This window comes from Pieris napi, chromosome 8, assembly GCF_905475465.1.
Source record: "Pieris napi chromosome 8, ilPieNapi1.2, whole genome shotgun sequence".
NCBI lineage: Eukaryota > Metazoa > Arthropoda > Insecta > Lepidoptera > Pieridae > Pieris > Pieris napi.
In genome coordinates, this window is record NC_062241.1 from 7,504,415 (window position 1) to 7,527,816 (window position 23,402).

Below are 23,402 nucleotides of genomic sequence, written 5' to 3' on the forward strand. Positions count from 1 at the left end.
AAGGCGACAAAATAAAAGTCATTTAGTAATATTATTATAGAATTTAATTAGGGTACATACAAACATTTTGTAATGTTGGAGTATAATGATCAAACTAATAAGCACTTTCGTAGCTAGTGACAATTTGAGTGTAAGTAGTTTCACATCTGTTCAATAATTATAATAATTATATTAAGAGAGGAGTCAGTGTTAAAATAGCGATGCTTGAACTATGCTGTTATAAAAATACATCTATGTTTTATTCTAATTATTACAATAATATGAATATTTTAACCCATATGAGAAAAAAATACTGCAGTCGGTTTGTAACAGTGTTATATACAAAAGCGTTACCTTAAATCGTTTGTGAAGACTCCTCTTTATTTTAATAACGTGACCGTACCTAATGTTCGTTCTTATTTTATAAATCGATTAAAACATTCCATAACTATTTACTCTAATAAAGGAAATCACACTGATATTTTGAAAGCCAACAAAACGAACATAACGAAGCGTTCACTAATAAGTGTTAGCGAAAAACAACAAAGAATCCGGTCGACGCGTCACCGGTCTGACCCGTGACTCCCTAACTCCCTATTTACAACGGGCAGCGCCCGTGGCGAGGCCCGGGTCGGTCCTTTCGCCCTTAGTCTGCCCTGACGGCACTCAACCACCTTAATTGCCTTTCCCAATACTACATGGGAGAAACGACACCGACTGTTTATTAATTGCCACTTGTCTGTATTAACAACAACTATTTTACGACGGATTTTGGTTCACAGCTCTAAGCTTGCACCTGTATTGTATAAGCCCTAATTTACATCCATAGAATTAACTGATAAAGAAAAACGTCAAATTATATATATCCTAAAGTAAATAGCTTTCGAATACCTTTCTGTTATACAATAAAGGTGCAAAATATTGTGAGGACATGCCCTAATACCCATTTCTATTAAAATTGAGCATTGCTCAATCTGTCCCATCCCATGCCAGACCAGTAGGCAGACAACTTTCATTATCAGAACAGTCAATAGAAGGAAAACGAATTCTAAAAACTTTGCGGATATAACAGTATGAGACAATTTAATTACATAACATTTAAAGCAATTTTCGAATCTTTGTTAGTTTTATGAATTTAGGAAATTTTAAAAAAATGTCAACAAAAATCTAAAATCTCTGAATAAATTTAAGTCTTTAACTAACCAGTCAATCGAACGAGACATTTGTCACAAACCAGTCTTAAAATGTCAGCAGCTTGCATGAAATACATAAATTTAAATTTCTCTGTTCTTACAATTCTAAAACTAGCGTTGAATACCCTTCTGAACGTGTTGTCTTCTCTATGGTCCGATTAGACCAGGGATCGTTGTGGCACATTGCAAAACGTACTCAAATCTGTCGAATATCCCAAACTTCATAGAGAAAAACACACTGTTAAAACAGTATCCTGTTAATTCTTATTGAATCCACTAGAAAATTCATCTCAGAATGTGCAGCCATCGTGCGTTTTTGTCCAATGGCAACACAGAATAGAGTGAATCCATCAGAATTCGTCTAACTGATAAACACAATAGCCCCACTGGATTTGAGTAAGACGTTCCGGAATGTCCTGCCTGTGTCAGGGCAGGTCAGGGCAGGGCAGGGCGGCAGCGGGGCGGGGGCGGCGGCGCTGGGCGGGCGCGCTCCTACCTCCCCTCCGGCATTTGCCTCGCTGCTCCGTGTGTACGAGCAACCGCCTCCTGTAAATGATTGGGATTCACTTAAGTCCGTTTCAAATTTAAGGGAAAAGCTGTCCTCTATTTTTGAAGGTATACTTCTTTAGGCGCATTATGAAAAATTGATGAGAGTGAAATTTTGCGATGCGCGCGAACCGTGACACAAAATTAACAGAATTAAGTTAGTGGCGCATGTTGGCACGCACGCCGCCTTTGTTCACTGTGTATATATATTTATAATATTACTCCACATGCTTTGAGTTTCTACATTTACAACACGTATTTTCATTTTGTTTTAATTATACAAGTGCGAATTTTATATGTGCGTCTGAATTATAATCAGAAGTGATTTAAATGGAATATTTAAATCAATACTAATTAATTTTAGAAAATAATAATAAATATAAATATTTATTTATTTAATTTTTCAAATGTAAACTGAACTTTATTGACTATAATGACTCCTTTTCCAGTCTTTGATTATTTAATTGTAATTAATTATTTGCATGCAATCAAAAACTATTTTTAATAATGCCAAAGAAGTATAACTTCTTACGCGCGTTCTTAGTAAGTACACGCACCCTTTTTTTTGTAGTTTAAATTTTCTTATATAAATATATTAACAATTATATAATTATCAATCAATATATATTTAATAATAATTTGTGAATCAGTCTAAGCACAGTTTAAATCATTCATCAAGTTGAAAACGCACGAAATAGTACTTTAGTTACGAATATCCAAATAGTAGTATTTAAATTAAAAAATTGGGTCGTCGACAGGCATCTTTACCCATAACTCTACAGCGAGTTTACCAAAATATTAAACCCTAATGCTTAACTTAAATATATTAAAACTAAAAAAAACAATAATATAAATATGTGACGTACGTCGGAGCTGTGAACTGTGGCTTTACCGCATTCCACAAGGGTCCTATTTTTAAAGCAACTAAAAAAAAAATTTAATGGGTACCTTTGTGCGTGGTTGTGGCTTGGCGCGCGGAACGGGCTGCGCCGGGGCGGCCAGCTGGGGCCGGGGAGTATCGGGGGGCTGAGCGGGCGGCGGGGCGGCGTCGGGCTCGGCGCGAGGCGTGGGCTGAGCCGGCCTCGGGGTGGCCGTTGTGGGTGGCGCGTGGCCCAGTGACGCCATTAACAGACCACGGATCAACGCCGCGCGGCACGATGCCTCCCCGCTTTCACTGGTCTCGGCGCCGCCTGGATTATTTATTTTTAATTTAATAACTGAGATATATTTCATTATTTATTATGATCGTTGATTGTGTGGACTATTCAGTCAACAGTTAAAGTAAGTGTGTAAAATCGTCGCATTTCTGCGTTTGTTCGACACAATTTATAAGTACATTGAAGTTAAAAAATTTAATAAAAAAACGTGTTTTATTTGTCAATTCTGAACACAACTCCTTTACCCAAAATCCCATTTTTCCCACATTTAAGTTCAGACACCAATAAGAAAAAAAAAGGATACATGGATATTAATAATGATGACATCTCATAAAAGTTTTAAGCTTTCAAATGACATATCATTTTTATTAAAATGTTGTATACTTTCACTTAAAACAATCTTTGAATGCAGAGGTAGCGCTTGAGTCGATTTGTTTGCTCGCGAGTGTATATTAAGATTATCATTTAACACCTTAATTTCTTTTTGTAATACATGAACAACCAATAAAAAAAACTTTAGAGTTGTCAAGGGACACCCGGATGGAACGAAATTCCTTTCGATTGATTTATATGTTAATTGGTATCATAACAGTATGATAGATTTTCTCGACACTAATCTTACGACGAAAAAAACAAAGCCAACATCACGAGGTGTTCTCAAGCGGTCACCCATCCAAGTACTGACCTCGCCCGACGTTGCTTAACTTTGGTGATCGGACGAGAACCGGTGTATTACAATAGCAAATAGCAAAAAAGTGTCGTGACAACTTTTCACTTATAATACCACAAGAGCTTCAAAATTATCGGGTATTTCCCGATAGGTTCGTTGCAAACAATTAATATAGTCGCCTATACGAGACGACTATATTTGTTTGCAGGGAACCTTGAGGGAAATGCCCGATAATTTTGAAGCTCGTGTGGTATTCGGGGGATTATTTTTCCGACCCAAATGTCGGCCAATAGAATTGCACCATGAGACGAAATGTACAGTTAACAAATAAGAATTTCATAATGAATAAAACAACTACTTAATACTTTTCTTGAAGCAACGACCAGAGAAAATTTTCACAAAAAATTATCAGTATAATACCATGTAGGTTGTACCACGTGACGTCGAATGGTGCAATTCTATTGGCCGATATTTGGGTCGGAAAAATAATCGTAAGAATTTTTTCCGTCTAGCCCCCTTTCACAACGCGCGATAAGGAACTTCGTTCCAATAAACAATTTAGTCAAGAGTTATATAAAGTAACATTAGTTAAGGTACATTTATACATTTTATGTTAATAATTAGAAGCGCAAACCAAATTTTAGCAATCAAAAAATGGATTTTTTATAGACCTATGAAGACGTATAATTATGAATGAAACTTTAGGAATATTAGGTTACCCAGAAATCCAGAGAGCAAGAACTGCGAGTCGGTGTTGTCCGTGGGCTGCGGCTGTGAGGGCGGCTGCGCTGTGGCCGGCGCAGAATTGCTCGCGCTCGACGACGCCATTGCTGGCCGACGCGGGAGACGTTCTAGCTGTTGCCGAGCCGCCTGTAGCATTTGTATTAATTAATTTACATACACTATATCTTAATTTGCATAAACAATACGATACTTAAATTAAAATTTTCTTCTATATACTGTTATCATATTTTTGGTGGTTGAGTACACAGACCCTTTTTGTTGTCTGTTGAGTTGTGAAAGATATATAATTATATAGTGTTCTTTTCTAGCCTTCAAAATAAATTTAACTTAATTTCTCGTTAATCAGTCCTGCATTATAATTGTATAATTATATTTTTGCTTAAAGTCCACATATTACCTCTAGCGTCCATAGCTATTATATACTATTTGAAAGCTTAATCAAGAAACGAGATATCATGTTGTTTGCGTATTATTGTAAATTTTGTCTAATAAAATAATTTTAATGAGTTATTGTTTGACAAAAATCTTGACTGATGTGATTAAGTTCTTTTTAAATTAATCGACAATAATATTAATCACATGTTAACCGACTTCTTTTATTATTTATTGCTATTTAGATCTCGCTAGTTCTATAGATTAACAAAATAGTTTTAAAATGTGAATTATAAGGATTTTTTTTTAAATCATAATTTTGCACTCACATGCTGCTGCCTTTCAAGCTGCAACTGGATCTGCAATTGTTGTAACTGGTTAGGCGTGTTAGGCTGACCGGCCACACGCCGTACGCCAGACAACTGGGAGAGCAATTCTGCTATTGGATCCACCACCGCGTCACGGGACGACGGGGAGAGAGACGAGATACCGCCGCTGCTGGAAGGTTCAACAAACACCACATCTTTATACTTCCGAGAAAGTTGTTGAGGCTTAGAACGCATAAGAATTGGTTGGCGATATTGGAATAATAAAGCTACACGAACACACACACTATTAACAACTTAGTTCGCTAATATCTTTACAGGTTGGAAACCTATTTATTTCTTTTAAATTGAAACTGCTGAGAATCGATTGTGATCTTTAAACAATACATAAAATAAACTAAAAGCAGGATGTGTAACCGAAACACTGATAAAATTCAAAATTAAAATATAGTAATAACAAATCGTGAACTGGAATAGCTTTTACGCTATAGGGAACCTATAAAATAAGTATTGCAATCTAGGAGAGAAATATTAATGTTTAGTAAATAAAAATTTACTGCCATTTTAATTAGTATTAAAACGCTAAACTAGTGCCACCGACTATTTCAACTGGAATCAATATTGTTTCACCGAGGCTCGAACCCAGAAAGAAGTATGTACTAAACTTTTAAGCTTTGAATTTTTGAAATGTAATTTAAAAAAACGTGTGCGTGTACTAGGTGTACACACGTAAGAAGTGAAACTTCTTTATGACCTTATTTTTCGAAAAATGATCTACTATATGCAACTTTACAGAAATTGGTTAAATAAAGTTAAATTAGATAAAGTTTAACAAAAGGCTTTTATTATCATAGACATGAATACAAATACAATTATTTCATTTTACCTTATTACTACTAAGATTATTACAGAATTTCATTAATTGTAATAGAATTATTACTATCATTGTTACCGTTATTATATATTTTTGTTACTAATGGCTTCGAATCTCTTCGGATCAACCGTGGTAGGGACAAGAAAAAGATGGCGCGTAACCGAAAAATGTGACAAATGTGTGTAAATTTTTTTCCAACGCCGATAAAGAAGTTTGACTTCAAAAAGCAACATGGCGCGTAATCTGCTACAAAATTTCTCCCATACGTCGATAAAGAAGTTTCACTTCAAAAGATGGCGCGTAACGGAAAAATGTGACGCGTAACGAAAAAATGTTACACTAAATTTTTTTCCAACTCCGATAAAGAAGTTTCATTTCAAAAATCTATTAGAGAAATAAAAAAATGCTTGATACCTAAATTGCATATTGCGCCTTGGACGATGGAAGCCACGTCCGGATGCCGGCATGCGACGTACTCCGCCGTGCCTTATACCACTCGGCTCATCGTGTTTATTTGTTAAGGAAATACATATGATGTTTGTAGCCCAATTAATTATTTATAAATTATAAATATATATATAACTAACAGACTCGGCCAAGCGTTGCTGTGGCTATTAAACTATTCAAGGGAAACGGTAGGAGAACACCAATCATGGGTACCACCAACCCATGTGAAACGTTGGTACTTTCAACACTTCATCTGTTAGAATTGTGACTATCAAATAATAGCCAAATATTTTGCAATAAACTAATATTGAGATGTAAGCTATCCTATCGATCTCAAAATAAAAATTAAAGTATAAATCTTAATTTATACCTATTAATATATTTTAAGTTAGATCAAACTTGAAATTTTTTTATTGATATCGGTTCGGTAGTTTAGGAGTCCATAGCGGACAAACAACGTGACACGTAATTTATATATATTAAGATAAATAGATTAGAACAAAATCAATGGAAACAAAATGGACTACTAGCAAATTTTCTGTACTGTAATTCGGTGTAGTTTCGTGGTTCTTAATTCATGGTTGGTTTAGTTAGTTTTTGCTTATGTATTAATTGCCTTAAATTATTTAATTATTAACCCGCCCTGGTTTCGACCTGGTAAAGGTGACCTCTTTGAAAAATTATAATTACACCTTCCTCATGAAGAATTGGCGAAAACCGCAATAAATTCGATGTAGTAGTTTTTGAGTTTATCGCAAACAGAAATGCAGATAGACACAGTGAAGGACATGTTTTTATATAGTATAAAAACTACTTCTATTCCTTAAAATTGTTTTCTTTTAAATATGAAACAGATAAGCTCTGAATTCTGCACAACTAGTATATAATAATATATGATGGTTTATTGTCTATTAAAAAGGATATAAGAAATGAGATAAGATCCCTAGGTCCACTTCGGTGTTCAAGAGTGAGATGGCCAGCAAAGTCATCTGTTACAAAATTGGGTTCTCCTCCAGGCATAGAAGCACAAACTGGACACACCACCTTAAAATAATGCATATGATTTTTAATATATTGCCTTTAATAAGTCATTTAAATACAACTTACGAATATATAATCAAATGTATAAAATAAGCATTATTTCAATGTACTGGCATCAACCAAACAATATTTAATGATCATTACAATAGATTGATACTAACAAAAAATTCCTTGACTTAATCATATGGTAAATGCAGTATAAGCTTTAGTATTAAATATTATATAAAGATTAGGTCTAAAACAGGATTTAAAAATAATAAACATCAGAAAAAATCCTTTTAAAGCAGCTTACTAAGTAGGTCAAGAAAAGGTCAGCTCATAGTGGCTTGTAATTATTGTATAACATGATTATTGTTAAAGGATATGAATTCCTAATCACATTTAAAAACTCCCTTGTGTGTTTTTAACTCTGGTATTTTTTATTTAAATTTATATTAAAGGCTATATATACATATTTCCTATAGCATATTCAACATAATATTCAAACAGAATATGGGGCTTCAAAACATGTTTTAAATCACTATCTTATTTTGAGCCAAATTGAATAATAATATTTAATAGTGGTTAATCACATTAATCACATTTTAAAATATTCAGGAGGTAAAAATACATTAGTTCATTGCTTACAGCCACGGTGGTGTCATTATGGTCGGAAGTGACATGTTCCATTAAACCTGTATCTGTGAAGCCCATTCTATTGCAAAATGGACATGTATAGGCTTGAGGTTGTTCCAATGCCAAAGCCTCTCCGCCATAGTAGAGATCTAAAGCAAAACAATAATATACAAACATTAAATTTTTACCAAGAAGCAATAATTCTAAATGCTAATTGTTTGCTTTCTTTGTTACTGAAATCAATTAATACTGATTCTAAAAACAGACATGTAGTAAAAATAATATTAGACAAACAGAAAAGAAAATTGTGAACTTTAACATTAAACCTTGTAGGACTTCAAATACATTTCAATGTTTATAACTAAGTTAATTGACCAGCTAAATTAAAAATCATTAATAGTAAAATTACAGTAATTTAAAACTATGTAATAAATGTTTTGATAAATCCAAATCTTATTGAATAATTAGGCCACTTTTTTTATTATATGAGGAGTCTAACTAAAAGGATAAATCAAATAAAGCCTTAAGCATCAAAATAATTCAGTTAAAAAAAAAATTAACAAAAGAATTTTAGGAAACATGCATCTATGCTTATTAAGTTAACACAATTAATCCAATGGCTTTCAAGATATTTGAGAATATTTTTTTAGTACAGTTAATTCAAAAGAACATGAAATAAAGTGTGAAATGAAATCTTCAGTTACATAGTTAATTTTACAGAATCAATAACCTTTTGCATGAATAAATATTATTTATACCCTTTCAATGAAATTTCAGTCTAAGCTCTAATTAAATTATCTCATGTCAACCATATTACACATGTATTTATATATTATGGTTTCACTTGTATAGAGGGACAACTTGGATGAGTTAAAAATCAATATTTAAAAAAGAAAATTATTGTTAGAAAAAGTCCAGAACACAAAATCCTTAGTTTGGAAGTTATTACATCTTATAGTATGCTCTAATGGGATATGTGACAAATCTAGGCCAAGTTGAATATTCTTAAATAATAAAAGATATTTACCAAAATCACTTCGTGAAAGTATACACTGCATTGGATGCTCAGTGGTATGTTGATTTGTGGTGGCACCAGACTCGTAGCATGCAGCACACAAGTCGTAATCGATGCAAATCAAACATTTGTATCGTCGTCCTCTAAAGTTATTTTTCAAACAAGAATCACAGCTGACTCCTGGAAAGAGATACTCCATTATATCAGAATTTATTCATTGATAATTAATTTGACTATCAACAAATTTTTGCATAGAAACGTACGAATGACTGTTTACAAATTTCACGAAGAAAATTCTGACAAAAAGGTAGCTACGATTTTTGATTATCATTACCTACCTTCATGGCGATTCATTTTCGCCAAGATATGGCGCCGAATCACACTAATCTTGGCGACAAAATTACTGCTACTTTATGAGGTATTTATATTACTAATCTAAATTAAGTAGCACAACATCTAATATAATAAAATACAAGATTTTAACAAAAATTTCCAATCAAACCTAACCCAACCAGGCCATAATGACGTCACATAATGACAAGTGCTGCCACCCTTCAGAATAAATCAGAAAGCTGAATGAATCACAGATTAAACATTTTTGAATACTTTAAGTCACAGCCTAAGGATTGGGCCAATGTAACCTAGGCGAATATTAAAAAGCGAGAATAATCGTAAACGAAATATCCGACATGCTTTGTGATCATAAAGGAAGGAATTGTTATAACAAGTTGATAGCGTTAAATCGCGACTCTGAATCTGAAACCAAGTATTCCCGTAAACTACTTGAGATGGATATGCTTAAAAGAAAATATCAGTAAACTATTTTCCTAAAGAAAGGAGACCTGTTCTTGTACTGACTACTGATTGTCATTGACCCGAGAAAAAAATGGACGGCCAGTGTGTGTGAACATCCCCAGTGATTATAGTATTATCAAATATCAGCTATAGATGTGTAGTTTTAGTTTGTGGGCAAAATGTAAGAGGGCGCATGATCATATTTAGGCGAGAGTGGCTCCTTTATTCTTATTTCTTACCTTAGTCTTACTCTTCGCCTGTGTTTACAGCTTACGGTCTATCTACTGTAAGTTGTAGCAAAAAGGTAATGCTAAAAATACTGTTTAAAATGGCTGTAATTTAAAAATCTCGTTCGTTCAGATATTTAATTCTAAAACATGTGGAAATATGTAACGCGTCGTTTGAGGGACACAATTGAAAAAAGTGCTAATCATTTTGATAAACGAAGTTCTGCTTTTATTAATACTCCGAATGAGTTTTGTGACGAGAATAATAAAAAGTACAGTTCACCATGCTGTTGGTTTAACCCGCGTAAATGTTGGAGTTCCTACCAAAATGATGATACCAAAAGTAAAAAGTGGAATTTCGACCACTTAAACCGCACTTGGATAGGTGCCATTACATGGGTATGTAAATTATTATATAGATTTGTTGTCATTACTTGTTGTCCTTCCTTTCATTTTGTGGGCCAACTTCATTCACTATTATTATAAGTTAAAGCTTACTGCCACTAATTGATTTAAAAAATGCAACTATTGTCTTGAATTTACAGAGCAGTGCTTTGGTATTTGGTTGGTATGCTGGACAGTTAATCCACCTCAACATTAAGAATCAAGTTGCTAATAAGAAGTATCAACACACAAGTATTAATTCACTTCTTGCATCTCTACAGCATCTTAGACATGCACAAAATGCTAATAAATTAGACACAATCTATGAGATAGCTGGCGATAATACAGTGGCACCTGTTCTTCATTTGATATCAAATGATCCTAAAGAAGTAAACAAACCCAATAGTGATAAAAGTTCTGATAGCTCTAGTGACGATCTAGGTGAAGTTCTGAATTCCATTGAGAACAAATTGGGCTTAGCAGCTATTGAGAATGGACAACATAAAGATGGATTGAACTTGTTAAGGTAAATTTTTGATATTTTTACTATCTATAATGACGTCTTTGTAATACTATAATGAAAATTAAGTTCCATGACGGTTAGGTTTATAAACTATATTTTAAGTGCAGTATTTTCTGATAATTTATCAATATCCTGAATGATATGATGTTTCTCAAGAACAATTTATAGCATATTGTAAAAAAAAAATCTAATCTGATTTGCAAAATTTAATGTGAGACTGAAAATGGTATACCTATTTAATCATTGTATAATATACAAAATAACTATTTGGTCATTGGTATTGATATTATACATATATTGGATATGGTTGAACATTTTAGTTACCTCATTTTACCAGGTCAGCTGCCAATAGAAATCATCCTCCAGCCCTCTATAATCTGGGTTTGTGCTACGAGATGGGATTAGGAGTCAAAGTTGATGAGAAAGTTGTAAGCATTGATATTCTAATTTGAGAATTGTTAAGTTTAATTACTTATTTACAACATTTTTATTATTCAAATTATTTTTGTAATTGGTATTGTATTCTATATAATTCACAGGCAATGGAACTATATAGATCTGCAGCCACACTTCATCATCCTGGTGCTCTATATAATCTTGGCATCTATTATGGACAAGGCCGTGGAGGTCTAACAAAAGATATTCATACTGCAACACGGCTTTTACGGCTAGCTGCTGTACAAGGTCAACAAGATGCAATTTCAGCCTTGAACACGCTAGATGTTGACATTAAGGAACCATCATCCCCACAAGAAAGGGGTTGTTGGACAAAGCAGTACAGTCCGTTGATGGAAAACGGAATAATCCCGACTTATTCTTCACTTTTCGTTGACAATGTAACACCTATGACAAGTTACAATTATGAACCTATTGTTTACTGATTTAATAAGTACTTTACTAATATAGTGGTGGCAGGTTTTTTATTTGCTTAACATGATTTTTGATATTTGTTTGCTTAGTTTTTTGGCATTTACTAATGAGGAAATGCTTCTATTAACAAACTTTATTATTAATATTCTTAAATACTAGGCTAAATTTTATCTTTTAGACAATGCCATGTAAATGTTCTAAGAACAAGTTATAACTAGGAGTTAAAAATACGAAATCAAATTTCGTAATATTTGTCATTTATCAATAGATTTGAAAAAATTCTATCCAGTTAATTAAAAAAAAGTTTTTCTGTTTCATAATATAATTATAAAAGATCATCTATTATATCCATGAATCACACAAAAGAACATAGTTAATTCTCTTATTTAAATAGTTTTACATGAATAAACACTGTAATAGTAATTCCAACTTGGGATTAATTTAATTATAAGATTCTCAAATTTTTGTTTTTGTTTTCAAAATGTACAACAAAATAAATTAAAACTTGAAATGTTTTATTCAAGCTAAACAGTGTGCATATTTTTATATTACAAACAAAAACCGGGATCATAAAAGCCCCAGAAACATATTATGGTAATCTCTACCTTATAATAAACCTTAATTATAACTTCATAACAAACTTGTTAAAAATATTTTACAACCCAGTGTTGTACTTGCAGGAATGGTAATGGGTCTTCTATACAAGAAATCTGTTGAATTATCCATCCATTGTCCTAAAACAAAAAGTTATGTTAAGAACCACCTATGGGAGTAATTAATTTCTATTAGAATGTATACTATTTAGAACTGAAACATTCTTAAAAATATCAAACAATGACCAACTTAGCAGATTAAAAGTGTTTCCTCTATTGATGAACTATGTTTTCTGGTTCTATCAACATGATCGATTGGTAATCAGTACCTAATATGTTTATGATATAAAAAAAATATTAATTGGACAAAGAAGAACCCATTAGTGGGTGAGATCGCCTAGCCTAATTTACTGCTCATTTGCCCTATTAAAATTAATTTCATAACTATTAAAAATCATATCATAAAAAGTAAAATACCTAGTACTTGCGCGCATACTCTCTGGCGGCGGGCGGGTATCGGTCAGGGTAAGTAGCTCCGGGCGGAGGTGGTTGGTAAGCAGCGGGATACCGTGTGTCATACGCGTTGTACCGGGTATCATTGCTCGCGGGCCATGTTGCATCGCTGGGAGCGCTAGCTGCAAGGCAAGTAGCCAGATAAATTCAGCCTCAGCAGGGCAAGAAAGAGTAAATTGTTCTTATTACTATCGGCAACTTGATCAGATTTTGTACACTTAAAACAAGATCTCAATAAACGCTTGGCAAATTAACATCTATATGTATATATATATATAAAAATGAAACCCGTTTTTCGTTGTCACGACATAACATGAAAACGGCTTGACCGATTTGTCGGATTCTTTTTTTATAATATTCCTTGAAGTACGAGGATGGTTCTTACAGAGAGAAAAATTAAAAAAAATTGAGTGAAAAAGTCTAAAAACAACACTTTTCTATATTCCCATACCAAATATTCGTAATAATACTTAAAAGTCAATTTGAACTTTAATACCATATCATAAAGTTCATATGTTAGTGGAGGGGTTCCGGGAAGGTAAATTTTAATTTTTTGACATAATGTATTTGTTGTCTTATCAACTTTCTTTTTTTTACTAGCTAGACCGGTGTCCCGAATAGCAGAATAAGTATTTAAAAAAAATAAAGAATCGACTGTTAGGCGGTACGATGTTCGCCAGGCCAGCTAGTATATTATATAATCACTTCGTCATATGAGTCCATTTTTAGACGAAAGCTATACATACATATAAGATAATACACAATATTTTACCTTTGGAGGATACTGCAGCGTCAGGATAACGCGTCGATGAGTTCCAGGTTCGAGCGTCAGGTTTGGTAGGCGGCGACGGCCGGTATTGACGACTGTCACGTGTTTCATATGTACGACTGCAATAGTAAAATGAAATATTCTATTATAGTATAATTTCGTGTTCGTACAAAATTTTATCCCAATAAATATTTATAACTGTATATGTAATAAGTAATGTCTAGTAGGGGAGCCTAATATGCTGAACTTGCAGTTACTAAAGCGTCATGGAGACATTGGATTGTGAAGATTAGTTTGTATCACGAAAAAAGTTTAAGTTGAAAAAAAACTGTCACATGAAGATAATGTTAGACATTTGGTGTTATTGCGCTTTGTCTTTCTGATAACCGCTAGATATTAATCTACCGATTAAGGTGTCTGCCCACTATCCCGTAGCATACCATGACCGTGCTAGGAACGTATCCAGCACGGAAAGCAATCCGGTACGCTCTATTTCGCCCACTGAAGCGGGCCGACAGCGTTCTGAACCCGTATTTAATCTGTATGATGCCCGTATGTGACACGGCAGAAATCTTTTCAATACACTCGTAAGGCATCGGTTCATTCTAGTACAAATATCAGTGTTGCGTAGACGCGTTAATGTGGTGAAATATTAAAATAGTTACTTATGGCTATAAGGAAACTAACGATTGAACAACTGGCAATGATTGCTATCATTTTGGATGACGAGGAAGAGGAATGCCTAAAAAACACTCGACGCTACTGGATTTACAATTCTATAAAAAAACGCAAAACGGAAGGAGAATATTGGACAGTATTCAGGCACAACGCATTTAAAACGGGTTTGTAACGGTCATACTCCCCGCTTAGCCGCCTGCGCGCAGCGGTCTGGCAACGTCGCGTGCCATGCACGTAGCGTGTCCGCACCGGCAAAATATTCCCTCCGACGAATAGTTGACGGCCCGTGCATGGCACGCTACGGTGTCGGCCGGTGACGGAACGGTCTAGTTGGCATAGTCTCATACTTCTCAATACAAAGAATAGTTTTTTTGTCTGAAACGGTCCTAGTACGGTCATGGTATGCTACGAGATAGTGGGCAGACACCTTTAACCGCAGGGACTGGCCGAAAATAGGAGTAGAAAAACAAAGAAATAAAAAGTTCGAGCGTGTTAGATATTCAGAAGGAATGTTTAGTATACTCAAAAAAGTGTACTTTTTAAATGACTGATGATTTGGACGTGACCCTTTCGGTGAACTTGGACGTGATCCAATTATTGTAAAAAAAATGTGACCAATAATCCAGCTAAGACAAAATAAGTTAAGTACAGACACAAAGGTGTACATATTTCAATAATCTGACGTATTTGTTACTTTCTTAATAAATCAATAAAAAATATTTTTATAGCACACTTGTTCATCCGATACATAACTTCTGGCTACCATTGAAATATTAATAAAAAAATCACAATGCCATATTTTAATTTCCGGCCTCAGCCGTGATCGGAACCCTCATTGTTAACATACTAAGGTAAAATGAAATAAAATATCATACACTATGTACGAGATTCAATCTTCACATGCTAAAACCTTATGATTACATTGGAGTCATTTATTAAAACGATTATCACATTGCTTTATTTTTAAGAAAAAATATGGAATTTTTACTAACCTCGGTTCTTTGGGTCGTGTTCCAGGTGGCATTGGTTGCCTTGAATCATCATTGGATGTGCCATTACTAGGATACTTCATGTTGCTAGCTAAAACATTTAAAGTCCATTTTAATCAATAAAATGCAATTATTTGTGGTAATTTATTGTGGGCCACTGAACTAATTTCAATGTAAATTTGAAAGCAAGGTGCTTTTGTTACAAATAATAAGTAAAATAATTCTTAAGTCTTATTTGGTCTCAAGTTTGGTACAAACTCAAAAGTAAAGTCTTTATTTTTCAATTTTGTAAACAAAACGGAATTTTTAAGTATACATCTCAAAAATCACTAAACTGATTTTGATAAAATTTAGAATAAGTAAGTTGTTATAACCGAAAGTTAGAATATACCTGATCATCACGATAAGATAAAAAAAAATGTAAAGAACATAAACATACGAAACTTAGCACATATACACAAGCACAAGCCAAATTGATTAACATACTATCAAATTAAAAAAATATACAGATAACCTTCTATTTTCAAGTCGGTTAGATTACCAGCCTTTTTACAAAGTATACTTACAGGACACGTGTCTTGTATAATCTCGCTTGTATTCTCTATCCCTTTCCCTCTTGTCACTCCGGTCATAATTCGAGGACATATCAAATCGGGGCGGTGGTGGCGCTTCAAACTGAGCTCCACGGGAAGCCTATAGATCAATTATTATTAGTATACTTGCAAAATTCATTTACATTCTGCTGAATACTTTTTATTATTGCTTAAATTAAAGGAAGTATTCTTAGATATTATATTGTTAAATTTGTTATTATTAATTTAGTTAAAAAAATTAAGGGCAGAAGGTTTTTAAAACATCCAATAAGGGAGCGTTCAAGTATTACGTAACGAATTTGGGGAGGGGGGGGGGGGGAAGGGTCCTTTTGTTAAACCGTACTATACGGGACGGGGATTGAATTACGCGTTATTGTTTTCGACTTTTAAGTACTTTTGACCACATAATGGTAACTTTTAGGTACCCGTTTTACTATATTTGGGTAAAGTACTGTACTTGGGTACAGAAAAACGTTACGGCGCGTTACATGGGGGGGGGGGGTCAATAATCTCCAAAAGTTGCGTGACGTAATACTTGAACGCTCCCTAACGTATGCGTTTCTTTACATGTCATAATTTAAAATAATTTCAATCGTAGTAGTAACATAAATTGTTGCTTAGCCTTCATTTCGCATGCAACAGGAACATTCGGAATTCGTCATATGAAAGATTTAATATTTAATTTAAAGAGATTTATTTCCTAAAACGAATTATTATTGAATATTTATAACAGTTTAATAAAATTAATACTACTCAAAACTTAAACATACTAGTATTTTGTCTTATTTTTGGTTGAAAACTGAATAACACCTATTGTTGAAAAACAAATGGCAGTTGTATATTCAAAGTCAATTACAAATATTTATAATTCTGATTAAAAGTTTAAAAAAAGCATCAATTCATTTAAAAATTATTATTTCAATGATCAATGAAGCTTTGTTTAAGAGTAATTTCAATATATTGAGAACAATTACCATAGGAGGTGGTGGAGGTCTCTTGTGCCTGCTCTCGTAGGCCGGCTCTGGGGGTGATCCAGCCTTACGGTAGCTGCTGCCTTCATAGCCACGCTTGCGACGCTCTTCTTCTAACCTACAATCCAATGATTATATAATATTCCCCCAATGTCTTAGTGGTTAACGTACGTGTGCAGGTCATAGGATAAATTTTCCGCAAAACAATAGTTGCTTAGATATTATGACCAATGAAACAGACGCCGAGAATTACAGGATTTAATTCATAGATTATATTGAGTATATTCTGTATTTTGAGGTGTCAGAGGAAAGTTAATTATGCGTAACAATAATTTAAAGTTAATGAATAATTATGAAATTGTTTAGCTGAAACTTTTATAATACGAACCTTAACTGTTCCCTTTTCAATTCTAGTCTCTCCAACTCTAATTTCTCTCTTTCCAATCTATGTCTCTCTCTCTCTAAACGTAATAACTCGTTCCTCTCACGTTCAATTTTCTCCCTAAAAAATTTAAATATTAACATTTTATTTCGTGAACGTCTTACTCAAAAACGTTTAATTTCGTTAAAACTATATCATTATGAACAAACCTCTCAGAACGAAGCTTCTCCCTCTCGATGGCAAGTCGTCTCTTTTCCTCGCGTTGTCTCCTCTCTCTTTCTCTTAAAGCGTCTTCCGCAGCACGCCGTCTCCTTTCCTCTTCCCGAGCGGCACGGGAACGATCTCTAGCGCGAGCTTCGTCGCGTTCTTTCTGTATTTCAAAACAGATAATTTAAAATCTTTTTCTCTTTATAAAATCAGAGTTAAACCTTTTTTAAGTCTCATACTATCTTAGTCTTAATAAGTTAAAGAATGATTTGTCCGTGATGAAACTATTCAATTTATGTTTTTGATAATCTAGATTCACTATACCAATACAAGTGGCTCTGCCTGTTGTCCGTCCCGACTTTTTAAGACGATGTATAATTATTCACACAAAACTTATTAATAAATCTAAAGGCTCTGAGCAACGGGAGGCGTTATCACTTATAAGCGAAAACCGTGCTAAAGGAAGGCTAAGAGTGACACAAAGTGCACATAGAAAGAAGAAACAGAAGGGGATATATACGTAACAATCTTAATCATAAAGTATAGGTAAGGGGCCTCATAGCCTAGCGATCTTATTAAGTGGCAGCTAGGTGAGGGGTACCGGGTTCGATTCCCGGTTCGAGGGCAAGTTTTAATTTAATTTAAATTTATTCTCGGCCTTTGGGAGAGTTGTGCGGTACCGGGCGAGTGCCTAAACCGTACATGGAGGACACGGTCGAATTTCTAAAGAAAAGCACGAATTATAAAAAATCCTATACTTGACGCTGGCTAATGCACAAATCGTGCCAGAGCCATAAAAAAAAAAGTATAGGTAAAAATATTAAAAACATAAACGAATATTAAGCAAAACTAGAGAATCGGCTTTTAGATACAATTGTTGTTCCCAGAACTAGGTATATGTAATCAAAACACGTTTCAATAAACATTGTACGAACCCAAATTTTTGAAAAGGAGAGTACTTCCTTTGGCGAGCGTCTGCGTTCTCGGCTTCGTGTGCTTCGCCTAGCACGGTCCTGGAAAATAACAAAATAAAAACTAGTTATTAGACTGGCAATAACAATATAAACAATTTATATCAAGCCTAATTAAATGCTGCGTAATTCCCTACCAATTGATATTAGACGAGCTCAGTCCTTAAATTTATTTAAAAAGCTTATTTTTGATCATTCTTCATCTGCCTCGTAATTAGCTCTTATATTATATTAATTATTGTGACTCTGTTAACCTTTTGATTGTATTTTTAAATTTTTGTTTATACATATTTTTATTTATTAATATTGTTATTTTTTCTTTAGACTTTACTTTATTTTATTTTAGTTATAGTAACGTGTTATTTTGAGTTTTTTTTTTGTTTTTTGTTTATTAACAAAAATTATTATTTTTGCATTTCTTGTACTCTACCCTCTGTAGGTGTTTCTTTTACATTGTTCCACATTAGGGTTGCCTGGAAGAAATCGCTTGTTAGCGATAAGGCCGCCCGTTTCCTTATAACTTTTGTAACCTGCTTTTTTATTTTCCTTATGTGTAATAAATAAATGGCGAAAGCCGTTCCAGCTATAAATATGTTATGTTTAACTGTAATGTAAAGCATTGGGTGTTCATGGATGTATACCTTATCGGAGCGTTGTGACTTCTCCCTTGTACGTGACGTGGACCGCGTGCTCTCGGGCCCTGAGATATCTTCATCCTTCCTCGGTTTACTTTCTCCTGTCTTTTCAGCTGTTTCTTTGCCTTCCGGAATCTAAAACGTTATTAGGTAAGTAAATAATAATCGGCCATGTATCAATGTAGTTTACAAACATATATCAGCAATCAATTACAATGTTTGTTATTATTTTGTCTAGCCCGTAGATTGTAATTACTTTGAGTACTATGTCGTAAAGTCAACGATTTATTTATGTGATGATTTACTAACTCACTAAATAATATTAAACCTGTGGTGGTCGGTATAAACTATAAACTGCACTAAACATAGATTTAAGTTCCTGTTATTTTTTTTAATTCCTAGTTCCATAGATAAACTTTTCTGTATTTGTATGATATTAGTATCGAAGCTTCTTTATGGCTGTTTTCAAGTAAAATTCTGTGATAAGAAAATAAAATCCAGTATCAAGTAATGTCAAACCATTTTATCCTCTACAACGTTGAAGTTTGATGAGTAAGATGTTTTGGCTATTTAGTGAACTGAAGTTTTCAGGAGAGGTGGGATCTTAGCGCATAAGAATATGTGCCTACCTCAGTATCCTTTGCTTCCTCTTTCAGCTCCTTGCTGGGTCGCCTTTCTGGTGCCCGAGGAATGGCCGCTTGTCGCCGAGACGCAGACTCTGATTCAGATTTCGCTTTCTCCACAGATATCATGCGACCATGTAATTCTGAAAAAAATGTATCAATTTAAAAACTGCTAGTTGTCATGGTCTGATTAAATGACAAATAATGCAGATATTAGGTAACAGCACTAATGAGTTATTCACAAACTTTCCTGATGTCACTAACATTCATAGTTGCAATTACTGACATTATGTCAAAATATAAATATATTTGTTTAAATAAACTGAATGAAATGGATTAAATATAGAAAATAATTGTAAGAGGTGATATTATTATTTACATTTTCAATGTATTTAAAACACACTAAGAAATTCCATTGTTCATAAGTTAGTGGGAAGATCATAGAATTTATCACTCCATGAGAGTCAACCATTTCATAAAATGGCCTATAACATTTACTTCCACATATATAGGTTTATGAAATTACCTGTCCTGTGTAGATTTTTAATACAACTTTCAGCATCCTGGGGGCTGGCCATTGTGACATATCCATAGCAACGAGAACCCGGTGTACGAGCATTAGTAACAACTTTTGCTCCAATTACCTGTAATCAGTTTAAAATATGACACATTTATTACATAACTATGGACTGCAGCCTTATTTTATGCTAAACGGTAATGCTCAAAACCTTAAGAAAGTTTTCAGATAACAAATATATGAATAAATTGTTGAACTATGCAGTTTCAGTTTTACGGTAATTTTAGGTCGAATACATATACTGGATATTTCGATCAAAACCAGTCTCCAAACTCCAAAACAATATTAGGATTAGACAGGAAAACATTACTTGACCGTTTAGTATTGCATAATGACGTATTAAAATAAATAGTTTTAAGTACGGTTTTTTTTTATAAATTAATTTATAAAAAAAAACCTTTGGAGACTGGTTATCTAAAATTATTTTACTCTTTCGTTACCTTTCCATGTTTGCTGCATAGTTGTTTCAAGTCCTTAGCTCGAGTGTCTCCTGATAGACCACTAACCCACAAATTTCTAGCTCCACCTTCCTTTTGTTCCTCCTTTTTATCTTTCTTTTCAGCTTCAATATCTTTGTCTTTCTCATCTTGAAATAAAATGCAAATTTTAAGCAGGCTTTACTGCTATTAAGAATATGGAGAGATAGATTATCTATAATTCAACATAAAATAGTGCACATTTCCTTACCTTTTGTATCAATTTCTTTATTATCTTCATCATTATTACTGAAAGAAAAATAAAAGATTAATTGTTATTTTAAACAAAACTTAAATTGTAGACATTAATTACAATTTGTTTAATCATAAAAAATAGTATATGTTTAAAGCATTTTTTTACAATCACACTGTCATCTACAAAGTTTTGCACCATTACTCCACCGTGGGATGAGTCTTGATTGTGACGACGATATTGATGCAGTAAAGTTGCCTGATGAACGCAGATTGACACATGATGCTCGCTGACCACTTTCTGATGCCCAAATTTCCATAACATCCAATATAAATCTTCTCATGATGAAAATCTTGAAGCTCCGAGTCAGTTGAAGGATTCACACGATGAACAGGAACAATCTTCCTTTTGTGGTGCAAAACTTTGTAGTGAATACAATAATATAAGTATCGAAGTATAAAGGTGCGCAAGAACTTCGTCGCGACGATCTGTCGGCATTCACCAACCTAGTGGCAGCTGCATCGGAGGTTACTTGCTGATTTTCAGTTGTAGCTGCAGTGTCGGCGGCTGCATCTTCATTAGGCGTCGCCTCGGTGTCTGGCGCCGCTGCAGTGTTGTCCTCCACAGCCGCCTCATCTACGTCATTAATATTGAGATGAGTGCAGGTCCCTCAGAACAAGGACCCAGCCCTGTATTTCTTCTTGTATTTCCCATATTGAGAAATGCAGGAATACTTGTTCACCAATACACTTTTAACACCTTATTTTTCACCTGAAAACTCGATTTGACATTAACACCATTGTCTTTGACAAATGGAGCAATATGGCCTGATCTGCTGACAGAGCTAGTGGATATTAATGATGGACACCCGAAGGAATGTACTTCTTGTAAGGAAAAAGAGCCTGCATGACAATATGGCATGTGTACTTTTCACTTTATTATCTGTGGTAAAAGTAGATTTCTTTATTGATCTTCTTTCTCTGGTGCCAAAATTATCTCTGCGACATCCAACATGTTACTTTGACAGTACTGAAAGTGTTACATCAGTTGTTCTCTTCTTTTACTCCATATACGACAACACTTCACGGTGTAATAGTATAATATCACAAATATCATGTTTAAACATAAAATTATGACAATATATTGTATATATATTAAATTCCACCATCACCAAGTGTGGAAATAGATATAATAATGACCTTGCAATATAAGTATTGTACATTTTTAGTTCAGTAAAGCATTTATGTTTCAGAAATGCTAAATTAAGAAGTCAACTTAATAATTTAAAAAAATTGATGACAGGATATAGGTATTATCGACACTATTATTAATATTTTTATAAGAATCAAGTTAGTCAGTTATAACAAGACTAATAAAAATATAAATATTTTCATCAAATACAAGTAATTGTTATTATGGTCCAATGATGTTAGGCAATAACTAAACTTACCTTTGTTGTTTTTAGATGTGTTATCAGTCTGAAATAAAAAATATTTTATTAAAATCATAAAGACACTATTAGTTTTAGGTTAATTCAAACTGTTAAATTATCTGACTATTAAAAAAATAAACATGTTACATTGTAACAATCTAACTTTATTTAAAATGGTAGTCCTTATAAGATAGCTAGTCTACTTCCATCATATATCCAGTTGATATTACAGTTTTGTGGGATGGGAGAGCAGCATTTACTTTGAAGACATAGAAACATACCTCTTCATTAAGAAGTTCATCTTCTCCAAGGTCTAAGTTAATACTGTCTTCAGCATCTGTGTTGTTTTCACATTTGTGATCATCTTCCTGTTGTTTATCATCTTTGTCAAGACACGGTTTCTTTGCTTCTGTGGCTTCAGGCTCATCTTTGCTTTCCCGTTTTCTACTTGGCGTTTCAGAGTTCACAACTTCCATACTCTCCACTTTTTCTTGACCCTCTAGCTGTATTTTTTCTTCTTCGTTCGCAGTGTCCTGGTCTATAGATTCCATGACAGATTCCTCAGTTTCTGTTGATTCATTCAAGGAACTTTCTGTTCGTCGAGTCCTTTTTGATGGAGTCTTGCCACCCAAATCGAACTTGTAGGTTGCGGGGTCGAGCCCTTCTTCTTCTAAGTGCTGAAAAATAATGTTACAATAATGTTTGCAATATTTAAGTTAATACATAACTACATGCTAATTTATTTTTATTCCATATAATTAATACCTTCGACAATCGCTGAACAAGCACGCTGCGTATGCCGCTTTTATCTAGGTTACGTTTTTCCAATTCTGCACGTAAATCTATAACTCGAAGTTCTTCCAACTTCTTTCCGTCCGACATGGCTTTTTATTTTTAATTTTCTAAAAATACCAAGATATATATTTAACGCTTAAAATCGTAGCGCTTCAACGCAATCCCTATTTTTATCAATGGCGATGAATTATTATAAAATGGCTGCTACTTCCAGTTCCATGCCAATT

At 33.8% G+C, this 23,402-nt stretch overlaps 3 protein-coding genes across 5 annotated transcripts; 1 reads left to right on the forward strand and 2 right to left on the reverse strand.

Moving 5' to 3' along the window:
* Positions 1–26: 26 nt before the first annotated feature.
* On the reverse strand, positions 27–9,532 carry LOC125051589 (E3 ubiquitin-protein ligase KCMF1). Of its 3 annotated transcripts, none has more exons than XM_047652014.1 (9): positions 9,318–9,532; positions 8,992–9,159; positions 7,977–8,113; positions 7,233–7,352; positions 6,276–6,367; positions 4,991–5,156; positions 4,265–4,415; positions 2,667–2,908; positions 27–1,718 (listed from the first exon to the last, which is right to left on the reverse strand). In XM_047652014.1, the coding sequence occupies exons 1-9, from the start codon at positions 9,331–9,333 to the stop codon at positions 1,665–1,667; spliced, it is 1,146 nt and encodes a 381-aa protein (XP_047507970.1). In that variant the 5' UTR covers positions 9,334–9,532; the 3' UTR covers positions 27–1,664. The 3 variants fall into 3 exon arrangements, with proteins under 3 accessions (XP_047507970.1, XP_047507971.1, XP_047507968.1); XM_047652015.1 differs by having other exon boundaries at positions 4,991–5,159; positions 9,314–9,532; XM_047652012.1 differs by having other exon boundaries at positions 4,991–5,159; positions 9,318–9,531.
* Positions 9,533–9,974: 442 nt separating this feature from the next.
* Positions 9,975–11,845, forward strand: LOC125051590. The gene is made up of 4 exons (XM_047652016.1): positions 9,975–10,400; positions 10,547–10,911; positions 11,246–11,336; positions 11,448–11,845. The coding sequence occupies exons 1-4, from the start codon at positions 10,152–10,154 to the stop codon at positions 11,787–11,789; spliced, it is 1,047 nt and encodes a 348-aa protein (XP_047507972.1). The 5' UTR covers positions 9,975–10,151; the 3' UTR covers positions 11,790–11,845.
* Positions 11,846–12,276: 431 nt separating this feature from the next.
* On the reverse strand, positions 12,277–23,402 carry LOC125051587 (SAFB-like transcription modulator). Its single transcript, XM_047652009.1, has 18 exons — positions 23,146–23,402; positions 22,662–23,057; positions 22,399–22,426; positions 21,455–21,584; positions 20,967–21,004; positions 20,720–20,865; positions 20,229–20,346; positions 19,709–19,845; positions 19,086–19,214; positions 18,409–18,486; positions 17,476–17,636; positions 17,273–17,386; positions 16,888–17,002; positions 15,887–16,013; positions 15,324–15,411; positions 13,657–13,772; positions 12,849–13,006; positions 12,277–12,512 (listed from the first exon to the last, which is right to left on the reverse strand). The coding sequence occupies exons 1-17, from the start codon at positions 23,260–23,262 to the stop codon at positions 12,849–12,851; spliced, it is 2,196 nt and encodes a 731-aa protein (XP_047507965.1). The 5' UTR covers positions 23,263–23,402; the 3' UTR covers positions 12,277–12,512.